This window comes from Paramisgurnus dabryanus, chromosome 12 (assembly GCF_030506205.2).
Source record: "Paramisgurnus dabryanus chromosome 12, PD_genome_1.1, whole genome shotgun sequence".
Lineage (NCBI taxonomy): Eukaryota > Metazoa > Chordata > Actinopteri > Cypriniformes > Cobitidae > Paramisgurnus > Paramisgurnus dabryanus.
In genome coordinates, this window is record NC_133348.1 from 1,103,561 (window position 1) to 1,126,901 (window position 23,341).

Below are 23,341 nucleotides of genomic sequence, written 5' to 3' on the forward strand. Positions count from 1 at the left end.
CAATATTGTATAATATACACATATTCACACATGTTTTAAGAAGCCTTTAATTAAAAATAAAACCCTAAAATGAGGTGAAGACATCTTAAAAAAACATTTAAAAGTTTATTACGTCAGATATAAGTTTCTCTGTCACCATCGGTTCACGTATACACATGTCTTAATCAGAGACTTGGTTAAAGATTCCCCTAAATCTAAAATAAAAGCCTATTTTGCCATAGTGGACAGAATTACATTTATTAACATTATTTTAAAATGGCAGATATGACCGTTCACCCGACGCTTTGTCATGCACCGCCGGATCTTTAATACGCGTGAAACTATAGAACAGGTCATGAAAAGATTCACGGAACTCATGAACCGTTTAAAATTGTATTTAGTTTAGACTATCGTCTAAAGATTGTAGTATTGACGGCTCCGAAGGTAATGGCTCAGGTCATTGCTTAAACTATACCCGTATACGGAATATTTAATTAAATAACTTGTGATGTTACAATCAAAAGTTTTAATCGTAGCATTGTTCATGATTTGTCTAAAATCTAAAATAAATTCCTATTTTGCCATAGTGGACAGAATTACATTTATTAACTTTATTTTAAATGACAGATATGAACAATCACCCGACGCTTTGTCAGACACCGCCGGATCTTTAATACGCGTTAAACTGTAGACCAGGTCATGAAAAGATTCCCGGACTTCGTGAACCGTTTAAAATTTTATTTAGTTCAGACTTTGTGTCTGATCAGAAACTATAGCTCGATAGAAAACATCGGCTTTAAGCATAGCCATGTACATCTAATATATATATATATATATATATATATGATTAGTGATTGCCTTTAAATAAACTTATGCTGTTGCAAAACTTTAGATTCAACAACACACCCGCGGTGTGAAAGTCTGTATTGAGAAGCGCACGGGGCGAGCAAAGGAGGGAGGATGGTTGAGATCTGACATCAAATGTCAATAAACAGCAAATGTCGAAACACGAGCCGTCATTAAACATGACACCATACGCTTGACATAAAACACACTCAGGAAAAACAATCACTCTAAATGACCGGCAATAAAACCATTAAATACTTTCTGTCTAAAGTTGACAACTTGTACATATTTTGATTGATGGTCCCGCCCCCTGCCAAACACGATCTGTCAAAGAAGTCATAAAACACAAACTGTCAAAACACCATCTGTTAAGGAGTCATAAAACACAAACTGTCATAAAACCATCTGTTAAGGGTCATAAAACACAACCTGTCAAAACACCATCTGTCATGGGGTCATAAAACGCCATCTGTCAAGGGGTCATAAAACGCCATCTGTCAAGGGGTCATAAAACACGACCTGTCAGCGGGTGGGGGAGGGGGTCATAAAAGTTTGACGAATGGTGGTCCCATATAACTACTGAGAACCAAAGTGCGCGAGAAAGACAGAGAGAGAGAGAATGCGCAAGAAAGGGCGAGTGTGCGCGAAAGAAGGAAACCTAAATTCAATGAAACACCTTGTACCTTTACCTATTACAATTTTATCGACTAATATTTCATTAATTCTGAATTCTCTATCGCCATATCAGTTAAATTAATCTGAATTATCTGAACATTCATGTCCTTGTACTCCTGCTACAGCCAAAGGAATTGTAAGTGTCCTTTAGCTTAAACATTTGAAATAATATAAACAATATTATATTCAAACTTTTGACTGTTTTCTTTAATAACTACATTACACAATACTTGTACTTTTACTTTCAGTACTTGAGTAGTATATTTTAAAATAAACTACTTGCAATACTTAAGTACAAAGCATGTTTAATACTTTAGTACTTCCACTTAAGTGCTGTGCTTAAAGAGCACTTCAACTTCTACTTAAGTCACTTTTTTGATAGAGCACTTGTACTTTTACTCAAGTCTGGGTCGCTAGTACTTTATACATCTCTGGTGTTCAATACTTATTTCCTGTGTCTTTTCACTTTATTTATTATGCCTCAACTTGTATACTTAAATGTTTTGATCAGTAGCCCATTTAGAAATCCCATTACTGATAAAAAATACTGAAGTGTCAAATACTTATTTTCCTCACTATATGTGCTTAAAATCATTTTAAATGAAATCAAAAACTTTATCAAGATACTTTGAATGAGATAAAATAATGCTGAAAGTAAGAACTTTAAATATTTAAAATGTTTAATTTTGCAGAACATACGAATTAAAGTAACAAACTGTCCAGAGATTAAACTTTCAATCATACCTCTGCATGGGTTGCTGATGTTTATAGGGAGGTTCAGGTCTGTTACATTATATCCACTCATACACAAGCAATTGTAACTCCCATCAGTGTTGTTGCAGATTGAGTTTGGACCACAGATCTTAGGAATTTCAACACATTCATCCACATCTTCAAAAACAGTAAATATTTACACATTAAAAGTATGCAACATTGTAAAGACAACTTCTTTAGTTATTAAAAAAATGCATATAACTGTTCAAAAACATACCAGTGCATGGGTTACTGTCACTAATATTTTTATTTCCATCAGTATTGTTATATTCTTCCCAACAAGAGCACGAGTAACTTCCATTGTAATTGTGACAGTAAGCGTTCAGCCCACACACTGATGATGGGTCAAGACATTCATTAATATCTGAAAATAGTTAATAATTAGTGGAAAAGAAAAGGTGGCAGATAAATGGATTTTCAGACAGTACAATAAATATATTGTTCAAAGCTTCAGCTGTCAATCATACCTGTGCATGGGTTACTGAAGCTTATAGGGAGGTTCGGGTCTGTTACATTATATCCACTCATACACGAGCAATTGTAACTCCCAGCAGTGTTGTTGCAGATTGAGTTTGGACCACAGATCTCAGGAATCTCAACACATTCATCCACATCTTCAATAACAAAACAAAGAACAGTAAATATTTACATAATAAAACTACGCAACCTAAATCTGACAACTTTAGTGATTTTAATTGAATCATTAAATTGAATCATACTTGTCAGTTTAAATCAATTATATTCAGCACATTTGTGTTTAATTGTGATTTCTCACCTCTCTGGCAAAGTTGACCCTCTGAAGCGAGACCTTGAATACATCCACAAGTTCCTCCCACAATCGCATCACACACCTGATAGACCTCACAGGTGTCATTGGACCAGACATGATGCTCCTCACACTTACACTCATATTCTGTGCCATTTAATCCACACACTGTAACAAAATATGAGGTAGACTTGTTTTCCGTAAGGCTACCAAGAACACACATATACAAAGACATGTGTAAAATACAATCTCTTCAATGGAAAAATAATTTTCTTATTTATGTAAAAACCATACAATGCAACAGGGAACAGGGCCCTGGGTACATTGCTCATTCAATATAGACATAAGCAGTTGCTTCGATCAAATCTCCAGTCAGATTATGCCTTGTGTACGTGAGTTTTTGAATAACTGTGTGCAGTATAATAAATTATTAAATGAGGGCCGTTGTAAGCATATGTGTATGTTAGTTTAGTATCCGAAATATGATCATTTTAACCAGAGCATGACATTATATTTTTAAAAATATTTTAATCAAATTAACAATAAAACATACAATCCCTAAAAGACTTTTTTTAAACGGTTTATGATGATATAACCAAAAAAGCCATTGGCCTTTTTTTCATTGTGGTCTTCGATATTTTCAAAGAACAAATCATAACTAGGGTGCAATCAACATTCTATTCAGCAACTCATGCATAGAACACCACAATTTTTTCTACTTCTCTTAAAATGCTCCCACACTGTAAAAATATAAGTTTTATAAGTTATAACAACTCATCTCTTAAAATAAATAATAATCCAAATTGACACTCAGAATGCATATTTTGAATCTGCTCCCTTCAGATGTCACCGATCGCAACTGCCTCACACAACTTGTTTTGAGCAGTCTGCAATTTTTCTTTTAGTCCATTTGTTAATACAATTTTACCTAAATAAATAATCATAGTGAACTTGTAATAAAGGATCAGCTAATTTTTTTAAGGTTTAATTATCTAAGAAAACTGCCTGTCTTGCTAATAAGTTTTTAAGTGGGTTCAAGCTGCCATACATTCTCCTGTCATTCTACTATCTAAAATACATCCTAAAAACTTTACTTCATGTTAAGGTGTAATAAATAAATCTCTGGCTTTTACCTCTGATTTGGAACAATTCTTCAACTTATTTTGCTTCAGCTTTCCCCAAATGTAAAGCTTGTAGAGTTTATTTTGATTAAACCATTTGAAGACCTCTTCAATCTCTCTACTTAAAGGATTAGTCCATTTTCTTAAAAAAAATCCAGATAATTTACTCATTCATGTCATCCAAAATGTTGATTTTTTTTTTTTGTTCAGTCGAGATTAAATTATGTTTTTTGAGGAAAACATTTCATGATTTTTCTCATTTTAATGGACTTTAATGGACCCCAAACTTAACAGTTTTAATGCAGTTTAAAATTGCAGTTTCAAAGGACTCTAAATGATACCAAACGAGGCATAAGGGTCTTATCTAGCGAAATGATTGTCATTTTTGGCAGGAAAAATAAAAAATATGCACTTTTAAACCACAACTTTTCATCTATTTCAGTTGCCTCAACATAGCAAAGCGCCATGCAGCTACTGTAAGGGGCTAATCATACCAAAAGCGCTTTAAACGCTTGGAAACGCAAGACGCGACACACTGACTTTTTTATAAAAAAAAAGAGCAGTGCGACGCGGCTTTTTATTGCTAAACAACCACCGAGTCAGCTGTCTTGTCAATCAAATATTGAAGCGTGGGCACTCTTTTGCTGTTAACTGTCATATTAGCAGAAACTTTAAAAAGAGGATGCTTGCTCTGACCTTGTTTGAGGGTGAAAGGTGCACAAACACGCAGGAGACAATGAGCGAGTGGAGTCCGGTTCTTCAAAGCAACTGTAAACTTCCCTCACCACAACGTAAGGCCTGCCTCTCCCTTCATTCGATTGGACAATGGAATGATGCGAATGAATTCGGGTGCTTCTCCGCTCTCAGCGCTCCTTCAAAAGCACGTGCTGCGGCTGGTGGCAAAAACCTCAAGGCGCTCGGCGTGCATAAACAGCGTGCAAACGATCCCTGCCCATAGAATATCATTCAAAAAAGGCGCTTGCAAATGCCATAAACGCTTTTGGTGTGATTAGCCCCTAAGTGCACACCGTATGATAGCACAAATGTGCGCAAATGCATTTGCTATTTATATAATGTGTCGCTGGATGTGAACACTTGTGTTGACATTACGGGTGCATCAGCAGATGTAAAATATGGCCCTTAACGCAGCGCTGCACAGACCAGCTGCCCTAATTGTGCCTTTCGTGGATGTAGCATGCTTCTTCGATTTTCTGTAAAAACATTTTTCAGAGTGGAAAATGAGTTTTCGCACATACTGTAGCTGTAGAAGCTTCAAATGTCAACACACATTTTATTGCAGCGAGTACGCTAGGCATAGCTTCAAGGGTGGCAGGATATCGCTAGCTGAAAGAGCTTAATTTAACTTTCAGTTTCTTTCTCCAAAGCGCTTAGAGATTTCTGTAAGAACTGTGTCAAGAGTATTGTAGTATACTCGTCGAAGCTCATCTTGAATTCTTAAATCACCTTGAGGCTTGCCAATGCTGTTCTCCACAAAAAATTCTTGAAAACTTTTGTTAAAGGTGCATTTTCTTTCGTAAGGTCTTGGCACTTCAGTGTCATTGGCCTTTTCCCACAGCTCTAGAAAGTCAGATTCAGTGCAATTTCGCAAGGCATTCTGAAGCACATACAACTTATTTGACTGCACTTAGCATGTGCATGTCCTCTTACTGCATCATTTTGTTTGCTGCAGAATGTTGTAGACCACACGGTCAATGAATATGACATTTGTGTCTGATAGGCTACTGCTCTAATCAGACCTGCTGCCTCTATGCGCATCTCCATCTCATATGCACAACTGCCATTGATCTTGGCTTACAACTCATTAATTCTAAAAGAATTTAGAATTGTTTCCACTGTTAGAAGATGCCCTCTCGAACTCTGTTCAAGTAGTCTCTTAAGCTGCTGCCCACCATACATGACAGCAACAGTTGGCTTTTTAATGAATTTAAGTAAGTTACACACATTAAAGAATTCAACAGCAGGCTTGGTGAATATTGCATGAACGACAACAAGATGGCGCTGATGATTAAAGCAATGCACATAGCGTATCACTCTTCCTAATTTGTCCTGCAACATTTTCTGTACTGTACATTTTTTACAAACATACTGTAAGGGCAGCCCCATCATACACCTGGATAAGTATTTTGGAAGTACTGAGCCCAGTCTTTTCAAGCTCCTTAATTATTGCATTGGTCAGGGTCTGCGCATCCTCCTTTTCAGTTGTTGCCATGGGAAGAAGTCACTCTGTTACTTGATAATTGTCCTTTACAAAATGAACATTGATGGAAATATTTTCCACTCTGGTTGGGTCACGTGTGCCATCTACTTTGATTGTGTACCAAGAGTCTGCAACTTCTCAAACAACTTCTTCAGTCACTAGACTGCTCATGACTGCAATAACATCATTTTGAAAATCATGAGAAATGTATGTTGCATTACGTGTTATGTCTTTAAGACATTTGCAAATTCTGGGTCTTTGCGAAGGGTGTATTTGAAAAATGACAGGAAAGTCCACTCGAACCCTCTGATAGATTAACAGAAGCAGCTATGCTTACTCTAAGCGGCAAATGATTTACTCAAGAAATTGAATAATGTCCACTACAGACCAGAAATAGTAGTGATTTCTAGCCAACTAGTTAATGTTAACCAGAGTAGAAATTTCCTGTCCACTTTCAGTCTGTTTCACTCCCTCCTTCCAGAGCGCCATACCTGTCATATGTTCTTTTGATGCTGCATGTTTGCTAAGGCCTTTACCCAGCTATACTGCATGCAGAGGAGTCGCAATGGGGTAGCCAAGGTAGGCAGCTGCCTTGGGCCCCCAGCTGAAGAGGGCCCCCGATGGCGGCATGGTCTCTCATGGTATCTGCCCTTGTCAAACAGTATCAAACACTGTAAACAAACCACCACAGTGAGACAGTGCTATCACTCTCCAGTACTGCTCTGTGAGAGGGGCCCCCAAACTAGGGGGATTCCCCCTATGCAACGCCAAACACTATGAGTGCCCTAATCACTTTAATTTATGAAGTGACATCCACCATCGCGCAACCCCTCCATCAGGTCCCCCACTAACTGTCAGTGGAGAGAAACTGGGCATTTAAATTGAAAAATGTCTTCATGAAGCGCTCTTCCCTTCAGGATTTTCCAAAAAGACACAGCGGTAAGTAAACCATTATTATCTCCAAATAGAACTGTCTGACATGTTTTCACATCTCTGTGAACATAAACCTTGACATCAGTGACCAAACACAACGGTGGATGTGAGCGTTGTTAGAGGGTGAAAAAGTTCAACTAATAGTCATTAGGGCTGTCACTTTTCGTTCGAAAATCGATTGCACAATCGATCGGACCAACCAAAAAAATTTCGAAAACGAAAATAGGTAATTGATTTTAACCAAATATGTACACTATTAATTTTAAAAGAATTAAAGAATTAAAAATATAGATGTAACAAAACTCACAAACAAGCAGAAAAAGAAAATAAATAATTCCGAAAGTGCAGTAGGCATTGCGAAAGCTAGACAGAAAATACCCAGCAATTTTACACACCTATAGTTTCACGCTTTCAATCGCTGCATCTAGTGTTTTGCAAAGAAAATGGAGGACAACGTAAATAAACCTGTGCAACACGAGACAGCGTCGAAATTGTGACCTTACAGCAGATGATGAGTTATGACAAGGAGCCACCATTGCGAGCTGACAGCAACCCGCTTTTGAGATGGAAGATTGGCAGAACGAAATACCCCCACCTTGCGCAGCTGGCAATGAAGTACCCGAGTTTCCCTGGGACATCAGTGCGGTCGGAGCCCGTCTTCTCAACAGATGTACATATAGTGAATGAAAAACGCTCTGCTCTGGACCCCTAAAATGTTGATCGACTTGTTTTCCTGACCAATAATTTGTAATGGCCCTAGCCTTTTTGCGCATTTCATTATGCCTGCCTAGTGCCGCCTAAGTGTCGGTTACGTTTAATAAAAAAATACACAGCATGTTCTCAACTTCAAGTAAGTCTTTTTACAGTTTCATTTTTAACAGTTGTTTGAAATGGATCGAATCATTATATTTAAAATAATTTTTGAATTGCCTAAATCATAAAAGCAGCCGGTTGAAGCCTGCAGTAATGTTTTTCATTTATGGCAGCAGTCCACTCTGCATATATTTTAGTGCAGTATGTTGCACTACTGTTGCGGTTTGATATTCTGCACGAAACTTAATGACAATAAATTTGAAATATTGCTGTCTTGTGCGTTTCCAGCGCTCTCTTTACGTTTGTCTGTTATTTGGCGTTGAAAATGGAAACGTCTTTTTAAACATGGAGAATTGATTTTACAATCGATTCAATGAACACTTATATATTAAAAATCGAAAATGATTTTTTTCACAAAAGTGACAGCCCTAATAGTCATACATAACTTTGTTCTGTTTGCAGGATTTAAGTATAAAATATACACTAGACAGCTTCTTGCCCCTTCACTGTTGTAGCATTCAAAAACTTCTTTTGAGCTAAATCCTCTTGATGCACAAACCCAGATTATGATCGCATGATTTTTTGCTATGTATAAAGGCAAATGCTAGAGTTGTCACTTACTCTTGACGGCTGTCTGCCCTTGGCTGTGGTCACGGTAAAAACGGTCAATTCCAAACAAAATGAGCTGGTCATGAGCTGTCCACCAAATCATCTCGTTATTACGACCAGCTGTCAACAATCAACAATCAGGTGTCCACCTGATCAGCATGAGTGGAAACCTATATAGACTCCTCACACTCACCTGCTTATTTCCTAAACTGAATATGGGAAATGTTCTGGGCTCGGGCTTAAAGGAGACATATCATGCTAAATCCACTTTCTTGGCTCTTAAATGCATTTTGTTGTATATTTGTAGTGTTTATAAGTACATAAAAGTTGAAATTAGTCTCTTCAGGTGCTTTGTTGATATCTTTATATTCTGTTTTGGTCATATTTTCCAACCGGTTGTGATTTTTCTATTATCTATTACGTTTTTTGAACAATTACGTCACAGTATTTGCAGCGGAACTGCTAAATAAGGACATCGACTTCCAGCCCAACACTACGAGCAATCCGCCATTTTATATTTCTCGCTGCGATATTGTAGTCAAAGCTCAAGGATGCAGAAGTTACGAGAGCGTAAGAAATGTACTCACATCTGTGGGTAAAGTCATTTTTGTGTGCCCGAGGCACTTTAAGGATAACTACTTCACCAATCTCCGCCAGTATAAAGAAGGATTTGCCGATAGACTTCGTCTGATTGAGGGGTCAATTACTTCTTTCTTTGGAGACGACGAGCAGAGCACTTCGGTAAGCAGTTTATAACTTAAAGTAAAAAAGTAAAGTACACGGTGGTCATGGTTTAGCAGTGCTGTTTCTCACTCCGAATGCTGCAGCCTGCGGAGATCGCTTTTGGGCATCAAGCCTGGTTTAAGTTAACTGAGCATTACATTTGCAAGTCATGAGCATATTACAACAACTTACGATTAACTAAGAATAATAGTAAACTTTATAATTGTTAATATTCTGAAATAAGACCGTCTTGATGACGTATGCAGCCTAGATATGCGGCCTCCGGAGGCTGCAGCCTCACACCATTGCGATACCTCCATATGAAGACGTTGTTCTGCAGGTTCATCGTCTTCATTTTCCTCTCAGTCCGTTTCCGACTCTGGCGCGAACATAAGGCTGGATGGACAAGTCTTCCGTTGTTGACATTTTGTGAATAACGAGTAAATAAAAAGTTTCTGTGCAGCTAGATAATCGTATCTCTGCTATAAAACTACAAAAATGGCCGAACGGGGTGGAGTTTAACCGAGTGTCACCCATAGACAGTAAAGGTGTCACCTCTGCAACCTGGAGAGGGGGCAGGGTATGACGTGCATTTAAAAAGACAGTACCAAAACGAGTTGCTCTCAGCTGCACATCAGAAAAGGGGTAGAAAGCGGGCCTGTGGGGCTATAATAATGAGGAATTCAGACCCAAGCATTGCAGTTTCGCTTTACATAGACCACAAATAGATGATTTATATGTAAAAAGGACAGATTTAAAAGCATGATATGTCTGCTTTAATACAGAGCCCGGAGCCCTCTCTATGTGGGGAAGTGCTTCGGGCTCAGGCCAAATACCGAGCTCAGGACAGTATCCAAATACGCATATCATTAATTCTATTTGACTTATTTGTAAATGTGGACTTGTGACAGTGCTCAAGCTCTCTATCATGTTTCTCAGGGTGAAGGGAGTGCTCATGGGAGTTGTAGTTTTGCTGTGTCACAATGTTTATGATTTCACATGACTTTTAAGAAAACTTCAATTAATAAATGATATTTAACCCACCAAAGTGGCTAGAGTAGCTGTCCTACCAGCCACACCTGAAATCTACCCACATTTGACAGGTTGACGTGTGATTTAACAAGCCACCTTGAAATTCCGGTTTTATTTCTCCTAATTTTTCTAGCAAATATAATCAGTTCTCATCTTACCAGTAGTCATGTTGAAATCTGTGACATTTATGTTGTTGTCCAGAGTGAGAGGAAGGTTGATAGTTGTGACCAGATTTCGTAAATAGTTGACAAGAGACGAGTCAAAGAATCTCACATCAACATCAATCATGTAGTAAGGTTCTGCTGTAAGACCAGATACCTGTTGAGAATAGCAAATGAAAACACTGGCTACATTATCTCTTAATAATGTAACATCCATTTGATACATTTTATAAATATAATCATTTACACTGTAGGTTATTTTTGCATCCTGTTAATGCACAAAAATTCTAATATGCAATTAGTATCTGTCAATATTAAGTATAGATAGCATCTAATTATTTACACTTAGTGCAAAGAACAACTTTTACATTATGTAAATATATCGCTATTTTAACCTAATGTAAATAGTATCTACGTTATGTGCACTTGATGCACTTAATTAAAGGAACAGGTTTTCAAAAGTGACAATTGGCAGTTGAACATTTTTGATGTTGCCAATCACTAGACAATTTTGAGTTGAGGTGTGATTTTTTTACAGTGTGATTCAGTTGAACTGGATTATACACTTTAAAATGCAGAATAAAAATAGGGAAATAGGGGTCACCTTAATGTCACGTTGTGCCCGACAAATTGGTGAAAGTGCTTCGCGGGGCCAATTTAGTTCGAGAAACTAGTAAAACGCCAATGAACTTGGCATGCAGGTATTTGCATGTCACATCATTGGAGAGGTGGCCATCTATTTTGGAAGTCACAATTTGGTGGTCTTTCAGACCTCCGTGCAGTCACTGACCTGGCCCCATGTTCGACCAAGGTAACCCCACAAGCCGATGGACGTGCAGTGTCCACCCTGGCAGTCCAGGAACGCCAACTCTGGCTATGTCTTGCGGACATGAAGGAGGTCGACAAGAATCGGCTCCTGAATGCTTCGGTTTCCCAGACCAGCCATTTCAGCAACATTTGTCCACACAATCGGTTCACAGCCTACGACCTGAAGAAGGGGGAACTTTCATGTCTCGATTCTCCCCTGACACCTCACTGTTTAGGTCTTCAGGTCAACTGGGAAAAGAGCAAACTTTGCAGAGGATCTCTTTTCTTCGTATGGAACTGGACTTGGTCAAACTGACGCAATGTCTAACAGGAGCATGAAACAATTTCAGAGGCTCCTAGGACATGGCTGCAGCAGCGGCTGTGACACTGCTCAAGCTGCTCCATATGAGACCATACAGCATTAGCTTTACGACCAAGTCCCGAGGAGATCCACCTACAGTTGGTTCAGCTGATTTGGAAATGCTTTGGCAGAGTGCAGGTAGAACTGCTTGTTTCTCGAGAGACAACCCATTGTCGCCTGTTCTATTCGCTAACCGAGGAAACACTCGGTGTGGATGCACTGGCACACAGCTGGCCGCAGGGTCGACGATGAGCACATTTTACTGGTTGCACCTTACTGTACCACCAGGAATTGGTTCCCAGAACTAATGCTCCTCACGACAGCCCCTCCCTGATGACTCCCCCTGAGGAATGACCTTCTTTCTCAGGCGTGGGGGCACATTTTGGCACCTGCATCCTAGTCTCGCGTAGCCAGACCTTTAATACTGAAGGTCTGATGTTTTTCACTGCTTTTTCTGGTCAACGCCCGCCCATGAGCTGTTTGACCGACATGTCAAACAACCAATCACAGTTTGTTTCATCTAGCGTCACGTTTCGGACTCCCCAGAATAACGAGCCGGCTTGCAACAAGTCAGTTATTGAAATAACCAGCCGCAACCGAATAGCATCTAAATAAACAACATTACTCACCATAGAACAATGTTGTGCACTTAAGAGGTAAGGGGACCTTTGTGCATTTTTGGTCGATGATTCATGCTTTAAGTTTGGGCTTGCTGAATCCAGCATAACACTGAGACCCAGGCCGGGCTCCTTGCCCAAAGCTCCCACCACTCCTTTCAGAGATCAGGTGGCAAACCTGCAATCTCGTTAAATACTCTAGCGAGGGCTGCGCCCCGGCAGATGCAAATACCTGCATGCCAATTTCATTGGCGTTTTACTAGTTTCTTGAAGAAGATTGGTCCCACGAAGCGCGATCCTAATTTGTTGGTCACGACATGACGTCTGCGTTCCCTTCCTTCGGGGAACGAGGGTTACATATGTAACCGAGACGTTACGAAGCTTAACTAGAGTTAAATAAAAATCAAAATATATTTTTTCAGAGTTTAAATACATCTGCCATGTCTTTTAAAATGGCTAGGTTTTACAAAGTCTTTCACACTAAATTCAGTATCCATAATTCATTATATAAATTGTTTTATAAATTTTCAGTATTTTAGTATAGTTTTTAACAATATTTAATTTACCTCATTTTCCCAATACGATATACAAAAAAGTACAATCCTACCTGAAAAGTTGTGTTTGCTTCCACAATACATGCATGGGTTAGCAGAATAGCCATAACAAATCCTGATAGGTGTTTTTCTATTGTCCTTGTATCTATACAATTGTGAAATTAGAAAAGTTAGGAAAAAGTACAATCTTTTTGTCTAATGGAATAAACAAAGATAAGTCAATTAATGGTTTTATTTATTACTGTGTTCATGTTTATTTTTAGAGGACTTCAAGTAGGTAAATTCAGTTCTTTACTACAGTTTGTGGTCTTGTTGTATTTTAGTTTGTATGTCAGCATAATAAAGTTTGGCACTCAATGCACTAAATGTTTTGCCACCCCATTCTATGGCATCATGAATCACCTTTATTTAATAATAAAGGTGTAATAAAAAGATAACACTTCAATTTCATTTTGTATGGTCATTTCTGTTAAGAAATCCTTTTGAAAGTTACACAATGTACATTTAATATGATACATTGATCACATATTTTTTACCGTGTAGGAGGGAACAACTAAATGCAATCTTCTAAAGAAAATGGTGCTTAATAGTACTAAAATATTGTAATCATAGGGAACAATTTTTAACGCTACAGAGCACATATACAGCTTTGCACTTTTGTAGAACCATAAGTGGTGCTAATGCAAAGAGCCCTATTCGGATGGCAATCGTTTCTCATGAGGATATCCGTTAAAATATATTTGCATGCCTCCTTCGCAATAAAACTCATGAATTCGGATGAAGATAAATTTACGGTGGATTTGTCAGGTTATAATTTGAAACACCTGGAAATGCACTGCACGCATGTGTGGTTAATTACTATTATTCACATGACCTGTATATTTGAATATGGGGCAGTTTCCCAGACAGGGTTTAGGTTTAGGGTCATGTGAATGATTGTACAGTAATTAACCACAAATGCAGTGCATTTCCAGGTGTTTCCAGGAAACTGCCCCCAAATGTATATGGAATAGCCCAGCTGTTGTGTAATTTAATACATTTTAAACTGTATTTATCACTTGTTGCTGGTGGTAATAGACAATTTAAAAGTTTTTGTAATATTCTTCTATTTATTTACATCAGCTGCCACTCGCTGTAGAAGAGTGATGAAAGATTGTGTCCATACTTCTCATCATCAGTTATGTTGTGAAGATTTTTAAAATGCTCGAAAAGAAAGACAACACTGGTCCAGAATAAACCTGAAGCACATGAGCATGCCATGCAATTACTGTCCAAATAGGGCTTAGTACCACTTATGGTTCAACATAGCACAATATGATTCTACATAGGTGATGCTTAGCACTAATAATGGTATTTAGCACTTTTTTTTTAGAGTGTACTTTTTCAGTGTAATAAAGTGCCAGTGTTTTTTTAAAGACTGAACAGAAAACATATGTAACGTAATTAAGCTTTTTTCTTAAAGCATTGGACATCAACCCAAACATTTAAATTGTGCTCTCATTTACCCAACCTTCTAACATATTTTTTTTACATGAAATAAAATGAGAAATATGAAGAAACTTTATTTTGTATAAAGGAAAGTGTATGGAATAACTTGAATAGGAGGAATAGTAAGTTAAACTTAATGTAATAGGAAGGGTATGGAATAACTTGAATAGGAGGAATAGTAAGTAAAAACTAAACTAATTGTAATATTTATGTTATTGTACCTTCACTGGCCATTTTCTCATTCAAGTATGCAAATTTAAACAATTCAGATCTCCTCATCCACAGGTCTTCATTATGTCTATAAAAAAGTCATATTATAACATTAATTTTAGCTGTCATGTGTACACTGACACGGTTATAATGACATAAAGAAGAGACTAGTGATTACATCACGGACACAGGGTAATGGTTGTAATAAAGATGCTTGTATAAGATATACAATTTATTTATCTAATTTATCTAATATCTAAAGGCAATGTTTCTATCTTTCTAGGCTTAAAAATGCAGCACATATATGTTTTACATTTTAAAGAAGAAACTGAAGAAACTCTTACCTTTCCCCTGGCCAACTTACCTTAATGTGATACTATAAACTTTAAAGTTATCTGCATAAATCTCTCAATCACTGAGAATTTGTTTCCTTGAATCATTTTCTTTCGGTTTTCAAACCTTGTATCTGAGATCTCAGAATTCAGTGGAAACTTTCAAAACAGGTACAAACGGACAAAACTGTGTAGTGTTTCCATTGCTTCAAATAAATGTTATTAATTGATTGATTTTTGTATGCCATGCATACAGCTTCTAATAATAATTGGTAGATCATTGATTAGGCTTTTACTGTATATGAAATATGAGATTTTTGTGTAATTGCTCATTTCATAATATAACCAAAAGGAAATCAATGTTGGATACCAAAAGTTTTTTGCTTATTTTGAAGACAGGCCAGTTTTTGCATATTTTCTTAGGTAGCCTTTTCATACAACTCAAATTTCAATGTATTTTATTATTAGGTTCTAAATTTTACATTAACAAATTTACAATTTTTTAAATCCAAAAGTATAACATGGGTAGGACCACAATAGAGTTACAAAGGTTTTGATGGGCATAATAATCAAAGGATATAATATAAAAATGAACATTAAGCCATTCTGAAGTTGAAAATGATTAATGAAGATAAGTTCCTGAATGACAGCATTCCTCTTAAAAATATGTAATCGAACATGCAAAGTTCATGAGCATTTAATGCTCAGTTGGTTTGTTTAAAATGTGTGTTTTGGTACTCAGCTGACTCCCTTTTCCAAAGTGTTTTTTTCAAAAATTATGCACCCCGCCTTTAAGTAAAGATCATGTTTTATGAAGATATTTTGTAAATTGCCTACCCTAAATATATATAAAAAATATTTATGGTTGGTAATATTTGACAATTTTAAAGGCGATTTTTTTTTGCACCCTCAGATTCCAGATTTTCAAATAGTTGTATCTTGGTAAAATATTGTCCAATCATAACAAACCATACACTGTAAAAAAATTCCATAGAAATTTGCAGCTGGGTTGCCGGTAACTTACACTGTAAAAAATTCCGTAGAAATTACAATGTTGTTGCAGCTGGGTTGCCGGTAATTTACTGTAGATTTAAATTTATGTTATTTACTAGCAAGAATTTGTTCAAAGTTAAATACATTTTAAATATTAACAAGTCTTTATCTTTACAGAATAAAACTATACAATAACAGCCTCATGCGAAGCATTCTGGTAACCAGAAATCATCATCATCAACCTTTTTCTGTTTCTACAGATTTTTTTTTACAGTGTACCATAGATTTAAATTTATGTTATTTACTGGCAACATTTTGTTCAAAGTTAAATGAACATTAGACATTTACAAGTCTTTGTCTTTACAGAATAAAAGTAGAAAAACAGCATCAAGCAAAACATTCTGGGAAACAAAATCTGAAGCAAAAAAAAAAAAAACAGAAAACAGCTGTTATTGTATAGTTTTATTCTGTAAAGATAAAGACTTGTTCATGTTTAATGTTCATTCAACTTTGAACAAACTGTTGACAATAAATAACATAAATTTAAATCTACGGTAATTTACCGGCAACCCAGCTCCAATACCATTGTACATTGGATATTTTTTTACAGTCATCAATTGAAAGCTGTATTTATTAACAATAAACATGGTTTTACATAAAGCTATATTTGTATTAAAGGAGCGGTGAATCAAATACTCAATTTTAACTTGATAATTTGTTATATAAGAGGTCATCATACTTAAATGAACATCCTGCAAGTTTCAGAACTGAAAACGTCCGTGCTACTGAAATATAACCGTTTTTGGCACCAAGCCAGTAAAACAAGCCAGTGTGGAATTCGGAAATCTATGACGTCAAAGTAGAATTGAAGTACCGCCCCATAGCCAAATACAAGGACCACTTTTGAAGTCCCGCCCACAGCTTCGCGTGACACACGTGTGTCTCAACAAGTAAATATGTCTTTAAAGATTGACAAATGTAACCAAAATGACTTTTAAATACATTTTTTCTGAGAGACTTTTATTTTGACGCGGTGATCTGTTATGAAAGACTGGAAACGCATTTTCGGTTGTGGAAGAACCGCGTGGGAACAACACAGAAGCTAAATACTTTAATTCAGAGGCTTGGAACATAACATTAAATGCCTGGAAAAAGTTTGCTTTTTAAGAAGTTCCAGCTCGTGTGGGGAGTGTTTGTTAACTTTGTGTACACGGATTTATTTGGAAAGAAGTCGATGCTGGATTTGCAGAGAGACTGTGATTAAAAGCACCACTTATATTGGATCTGACAACAATGACACAGCATTATACACAGTAAGACATTTTACTTTATTTAAGTTACTGCGTTTCACTATTGCTTTGTTAGAAGAGATCGCTTGATATGTCTGTTGTAACATCCGTGTCTAAACACGTATGTTTGACCGTTTTAATGTACTAAAAACATTAAACGATTAATAAAGATACACCACTTAACAACACGACTGTAATTTAACGGTAGAAATATACAGTGTTATTTATAAAGAAGGATTTATCAGCCGCAGTTTAGATTCTGATGCCCGTTTACTGTGTTGTATACGGTAATTTAGGCGAGTTACGTTTGAAAGGTCAAACACTCAACAAAGCTTATTTTTTATCATATTACTGTGGTATTTAACATTACGTGAATGTAAAAGCAACCTCACAAGCACAATCGAATTATACAAAGTTATTGATAAGGATTTATTAGCCGCAGTTTAGATTCTGATGCGCGCTTACTGTGTTGTATACGGTAATTTAGTCACGTCGAGTTTTGTTTCTACTTTAATATACGTATTGTCATTTATGCGTATCATATTTAGCACCCAGAATCTTTTGTGGCTCAAACATATTTGTGTTCGGCTGCTATTTTTATCACATTAATGTTTTTAAAACATTTCCCCACATGTAATGACGGGGAACGAAGACGTCCAATCATAGCAGTGGGTGTTTACGTCCAGGTCTTCAATGCGGCCCGCCCCTTCAAACGAACCATTTCTCCAGACAGCCACTAATCTATGTTACAAAATAGCCTATTACTTATTGTTTTTGATGTTTTTGAATGTAAAAACCACGCGGACATCAGAAGTAGACATCAGGCAACAGTATAAAACAATAAAATCGACAAATTCACCGCCCCTTTAATCTTCATGCAGCTCTCTTCCAATGAGTGCATATAAGTTCAAAGTGAATCACAAAAACACTATAAATATATAGCATAACCCAGTCAGCAAATTGTCAGCTATTTCACATAAAAGCATAAACCAACAGCTTTGTCTTAGTGACAAACTGAAATTTAAGTCACTTTATTTAATTCGTAAGCAATAAGGTAAGAGGTTGTGCTGTGTAATTGATAAGTCACAGAGAAGCATTGTTTGGGATGATGTGAAGCCTGTCCCCATCCAAAAAAGTGATTTGTTGAGTAGAAAACATAGGCCTCAGTATGTGTTTTTAGCTGCTTTTTGAAGGTTGTTAGAGAGGAGGCAGAGCGAATGGCATGAGGAAGCTTGTTCCAGAGTGATGGAGCACCCACACAGAAAGCTCTATCTCCAAACGTCCTTATGCTTTCTGTACACCTAAAGACTTTGAAAAGATTTAGAAAAGACTCTATAAGATTATCAGCTCACATCTAAAGACTTCGGTTCACAGTTTTTAGTCTCAGACTAAAAGATTTTACAAACACTGAATCTTGTAGTGACACTATTTACAAGACTACAACAAGATTATTTTAGCTTTTTATTACCACCAAATTCCTCCCATCATGCTCAGCAGTGTATAATAATATATATATATATAATATATATATATATAAAATATATAGTGTATAGTGTAAAATGTAGGAGAAGCAGCTACAGTTAGCTACTGTGGCTTTTGCCATTGCAGTCATTTGCAGTGAAAGAAAAAAGAAGTGAGGGCCTTGTCCCCACTCCCACTTAGAGGTCTCAGCAAACTGTGTCCTGAGAGACATGCTGCGTGTTTTAACCTCAGCAAATGGAACATAGGCTACATAGGGTAGCATTAGTTACATTTTCCCAGTTTGTGCAAAGCTAGATTTTCTCTTTTTCATTCAGTCTTTCATTCGTGCTCTTGTACAGTAATGTCAATATCAAACATTAGTACGCCGGTTTCAACAGCGTTTGCAGCGCATACTGTGCAGTTTAACAACATTATAAAAATCTCAAGTTCACATTACTTTATTTTATATGCATTAATGAGCAAAACCTCTTCAAGACGGTTTTTGACGGTCAGTGTAATTTATTTAACTGTGATTTGTTTAACCCACATTGTTTTCGTGCTGTTCTGGTTCGTGTAATGACATATATAGACACAATACACAATTATAGACATAACAAGCCCATGGCACATTATAAAATATGTTTCTCTTAAGTTTTACGATAAAATAAAAAATTCACTCAGTGATTGACAGCATGAAGCAGTCGATCGTGTTTCCCTGAAACAGTTTAAGCATAAGATTTAGATTTATAGATGTACGTTATCTGTTTCTCTGAACAGTATTAAGCTATATGAGGACTCATTTGCTGGGCAGAGAGTGAATGACAGCGCAGTCTTCTGGTGTTTTTAAATATTTAATTGCTTTCTTTTGAATTGCTCAAAGTCATGACTGTTTGAAACACACTTGGCGTCACATTTATGACCGCACGCGTGCGGTGTACGTGCTTGTTAACATGGGCACCAAAAAAACATGCGCCGCTTACGCGTTGCTCACGCTTTTCGGCAATATCGCTCCACTTCTTTTCTTTATCCACTCTGTCGTGGTATGAACGGCAGTTTACATCAAAAAGACACGGCTGCTCTGCCCACCGCTCGACAAGGCGCTCCTCTCATCCACACGGTCCATTTTCGCCTACTTGGCGCTCGTTCTTTGTTGTGACTGATGGCTTCCTGTTTCCGGTTTTCGGAGAACGAATTTATTGGTTGTTAATTGTTTTACGTCACGAGACTACGCTGGGACTTGCGATAATATCAAACATGTTTGATATAAAAGACTAAAGAAAGACTGGCATAAATCGGGTCGCCGACTGCAGATTATCACCTCGATCAGTTAACGATCGAGACGACGGGAGCGCGCCGAAACTCCAGCTAGATTCCTAAAGACTGCCGGTCTTTAGTCTGGGACTGTGAAAATCCTTTGGTGTACGCTAGGCATTAGATGACATAACAGATGACTTCAACAGTAACATTTTCAGCATTTTAGCTAAGCAGTAATGATAAATGGCTATTTACATTCCTGCATTGTAAAAGTTTGATTTTGAGTTTGTTTGCCCCCCCTCCTTTTGAAAAATCAAAAGGACATGTTGCCTAACAAACTATGTTTTGCTTATTTTGAAGACTGCCCATTTTAAAAACACGCTGTTTTTGTTTAAATGTTATTTAGAGATCAGATCAGTATTTACTCTACTGTATCTGTCACCCTCATCTGTGCTCTGTCCCCTCGCCTATCTGCCTATAGTAAGAAGTCTCTGCAGTGTGTTTAATTTTAGGGGAAAGAGAGAACACAAGGTTTGACTGATGGCTGAACAGGGCAGCTCTCATAATTTTCTCTGATCATCTGGTCATATGCAAACTCTTTATCACCACACAGCTTTCCAATAGGAAAGAGAAAATGTTACAATCACAATTTATAAAGAAAAATGAATGTAGGAGCAAGTTAAAACAGGATCCATCTGAGTATAAAAAATGCAAAACATATTGAAATATAAAAAAATGAAATGGCTTTAATTCAAGTTAAATAAAAGAATGAAACATAACAAAATGGGATAGGCCAGACATGATGGTGTAACATAAAAGTGCACAAAATACTGCCTTTAAAGGTTCATCTGCCTTCAAAAACTCCATGGGCCCTATACACCCCGCGCAATGCAACACAAAGCCCGATGCAAGTGTCTTTTGCTAGTTTCAGCTCGCCACAATTATCATTTTCATGTTTAGTGCCACGTTGTTTAAAAAGAAAATGCATTTGCGCCCAATTTTGCGCAGGTGCATTGTGGGCACATTGCTAGTTTGAGGCAACTAAAATAGACTACGCCATTGACCAACTTAAACCTGGTCTAAAGTCAATGGCGCAATATTGTTTTTGTTATTTAATGAGTGCGTTAGTAGGCTAATATGCGCCTATAAATGGGACGACAACGTGCGTTTGCTTATCACACATATGGATGCCCAGCAGCACCCAAACGTTAATTATGCATAAACCAGCATATAACTTAAAAATGAACACAGATGAACACATTTTATAATCAGAGGTCTTTCCATGTAATAACATTTGAAAAAATGCATATTTGACCTTCTGTCAGCCTTGTCCTCATGTGAACTTAAGCAGTGCTTGCTTGGCAAAGCATTTTAAACTAAGAATGAGGAAGGACCTTTTAAAGTTTATTCAACCAAAACACCAAGCTTTCCCAGGAGCAAGACATATTATACTTCCTCCTTGTTCTTGTTCCCCAATGGGAGTCTATGGCAGCCCTATGAACCGTACATAGGAAAATTATGAAATTTGGCACAGTTGTAGTGGTGGTCCTAAAAAGTCATGTGGGGTCTCTAGCAGTAACTCTATAGCACCACCAGCAGTTCAAAAGTTTAATGTTCAAATGGTTATAACTGGTGATCCGTTTGATCTATGAAAATTCTACTTAGTACACGTGATTGCTCTCCTTTTCCAAATTTTGTTTATTTTATCCCAGGTTCTGCTCGTATAATGTTTGGAGCAATTCGCACAGAAATGACTAAACAGATTTTTGATATTCTGTTCTCTTTCTTAGAAATACCGCTCCAAAGTTGACCGTGCCTGTGATGTGTCTATTTGACATGGTAAATTGTGACTGTATATTACATTGTATAGCGTTACTATCAGAATGTTCTTCTTGTCTTTGATCTCACTTGAGCTTTTTGATTTTCATATACACTGTATTTCTGTTTTTTCTGCTCTGCGGTGTCATTTCTGCATCTTTGGTGATTGGCATATGTCAATTCTTGCAGCTCTGAAAGTTCTTTTCTGCTGCCCCTTGAACCATGTCAACTGAGTGCACATCTAGTAATTCACAAGCATCAAGATTCTGAGTTCATGGGTTCGAATCCCGAATGAGCCATAGGTTAAGTTCTTCTATTAACATTTTGTTCTTTCTAACCTATTCCTCTCAAGCTATTGTTCATATATGTTCTATTTTTGTCATGTTTGCTGTTGTTGCTCTGCACTGCGGTGGTTCTGCTATGTAATTGCTATGCTTTGTATTCATGATTCACCTTGGGTGCTCAATGCACCTTGGGTGATTGATACGTTCTATGTTGCTTGCTGTGCTTTGGGTGCTCATTGCGCTAAAGGTGCTTGGCCTCATATCGGTGCTTGCAGCTATATTTGTTATTATTATGAGTACAATATGAGGGTACATTTTTATGAATGGAATGAGTGTGAGTGATGCAAAGTAGTGCCTACTGTACATCTGGCAAATACGTAAATATTTCAGATACCTTGTCAGGAAATAATAATATAATCCAAAATAAGAAACTCAATTAAGATTAGTTGTTCTATGCCAATAAAACATACATTTATATATAAAATTTGCATTTTTAAGGGTTTAATACTTAAAATTTACTAAAAGTTTACTTAAAGTTTAATTTAACCAGCGTCTTACTCTCACCCGCTGTGCTGAGCACTTTCTTCGTCCACCATTGTTTTGCAGCAATTACTTCTGGGGCGTAAAGTGATTTCAGCATGCAAGTCTGCACTCGATGCATTCTCGATATCAAGAACACATCCGGGTATTTTCATGCATCCTCTATACTTGCGTTCTCTGTATTTAATGATGACGTAGAGTGAAAAAACGAGGATGCAAGATCGTTGAAAAAATGCATCGAGAAACAGCCACAGTCTGTTTATAACATACAAAACTAAATATTGTAGCTGTGATAAAATAAACTTGTGTCACACAACAGTCACCCTGGTTAGGTCTTAAGCACAAAAGAAAACAAATCAAAAGAGAAACCAAGCCTTGTTGTCTAAAGACTCACAATTCCAAGCACCACTTTCTTACAACTCCCCAGGTCAGTTTCTAAATACAGCTTTCTCCGCCAATGACAAGTTAACTCATCAATTAAGAGAAACATTTGGATAAAAACGGTTTCCTGATGAAATTTTATGTTAATCTCTAATACTGTGATTATCCACTAGATGGCACACTTCCCAAATTATAAAAACTGAAGCAAAATGTGTTTTTACTCATTTTAAACTCTGTGCATGTTTTGATAATCGTTCTGAATCTTGATCTCTAACAAAATTACTTCACAAAATGCAATTATT

General features: G+C 37.0%; 1 protein-coding gene across 1 annotated transcript in view; it reads right to left on the reverse strand.

Annotated features, from left to right (window-relative positions):
• Positions 1-23,341, reverse strand: part of LOC135738171 (uncharacterized) — a 334,980-nt gene that overhangs the window by 231,028 nt on the left and 80,611 nt on the right. The window contains 3 exon segments of the mRNA XM_073811486.1: positions 2,245-2,391; positions 2,492-2,638; positions 2,742-2,888. Coding sequence (XP_073667587.1) covers positions 2,245-2,391; positions 2,492-2,638; positions 2,742-2,888 — 441 coding nt within the window.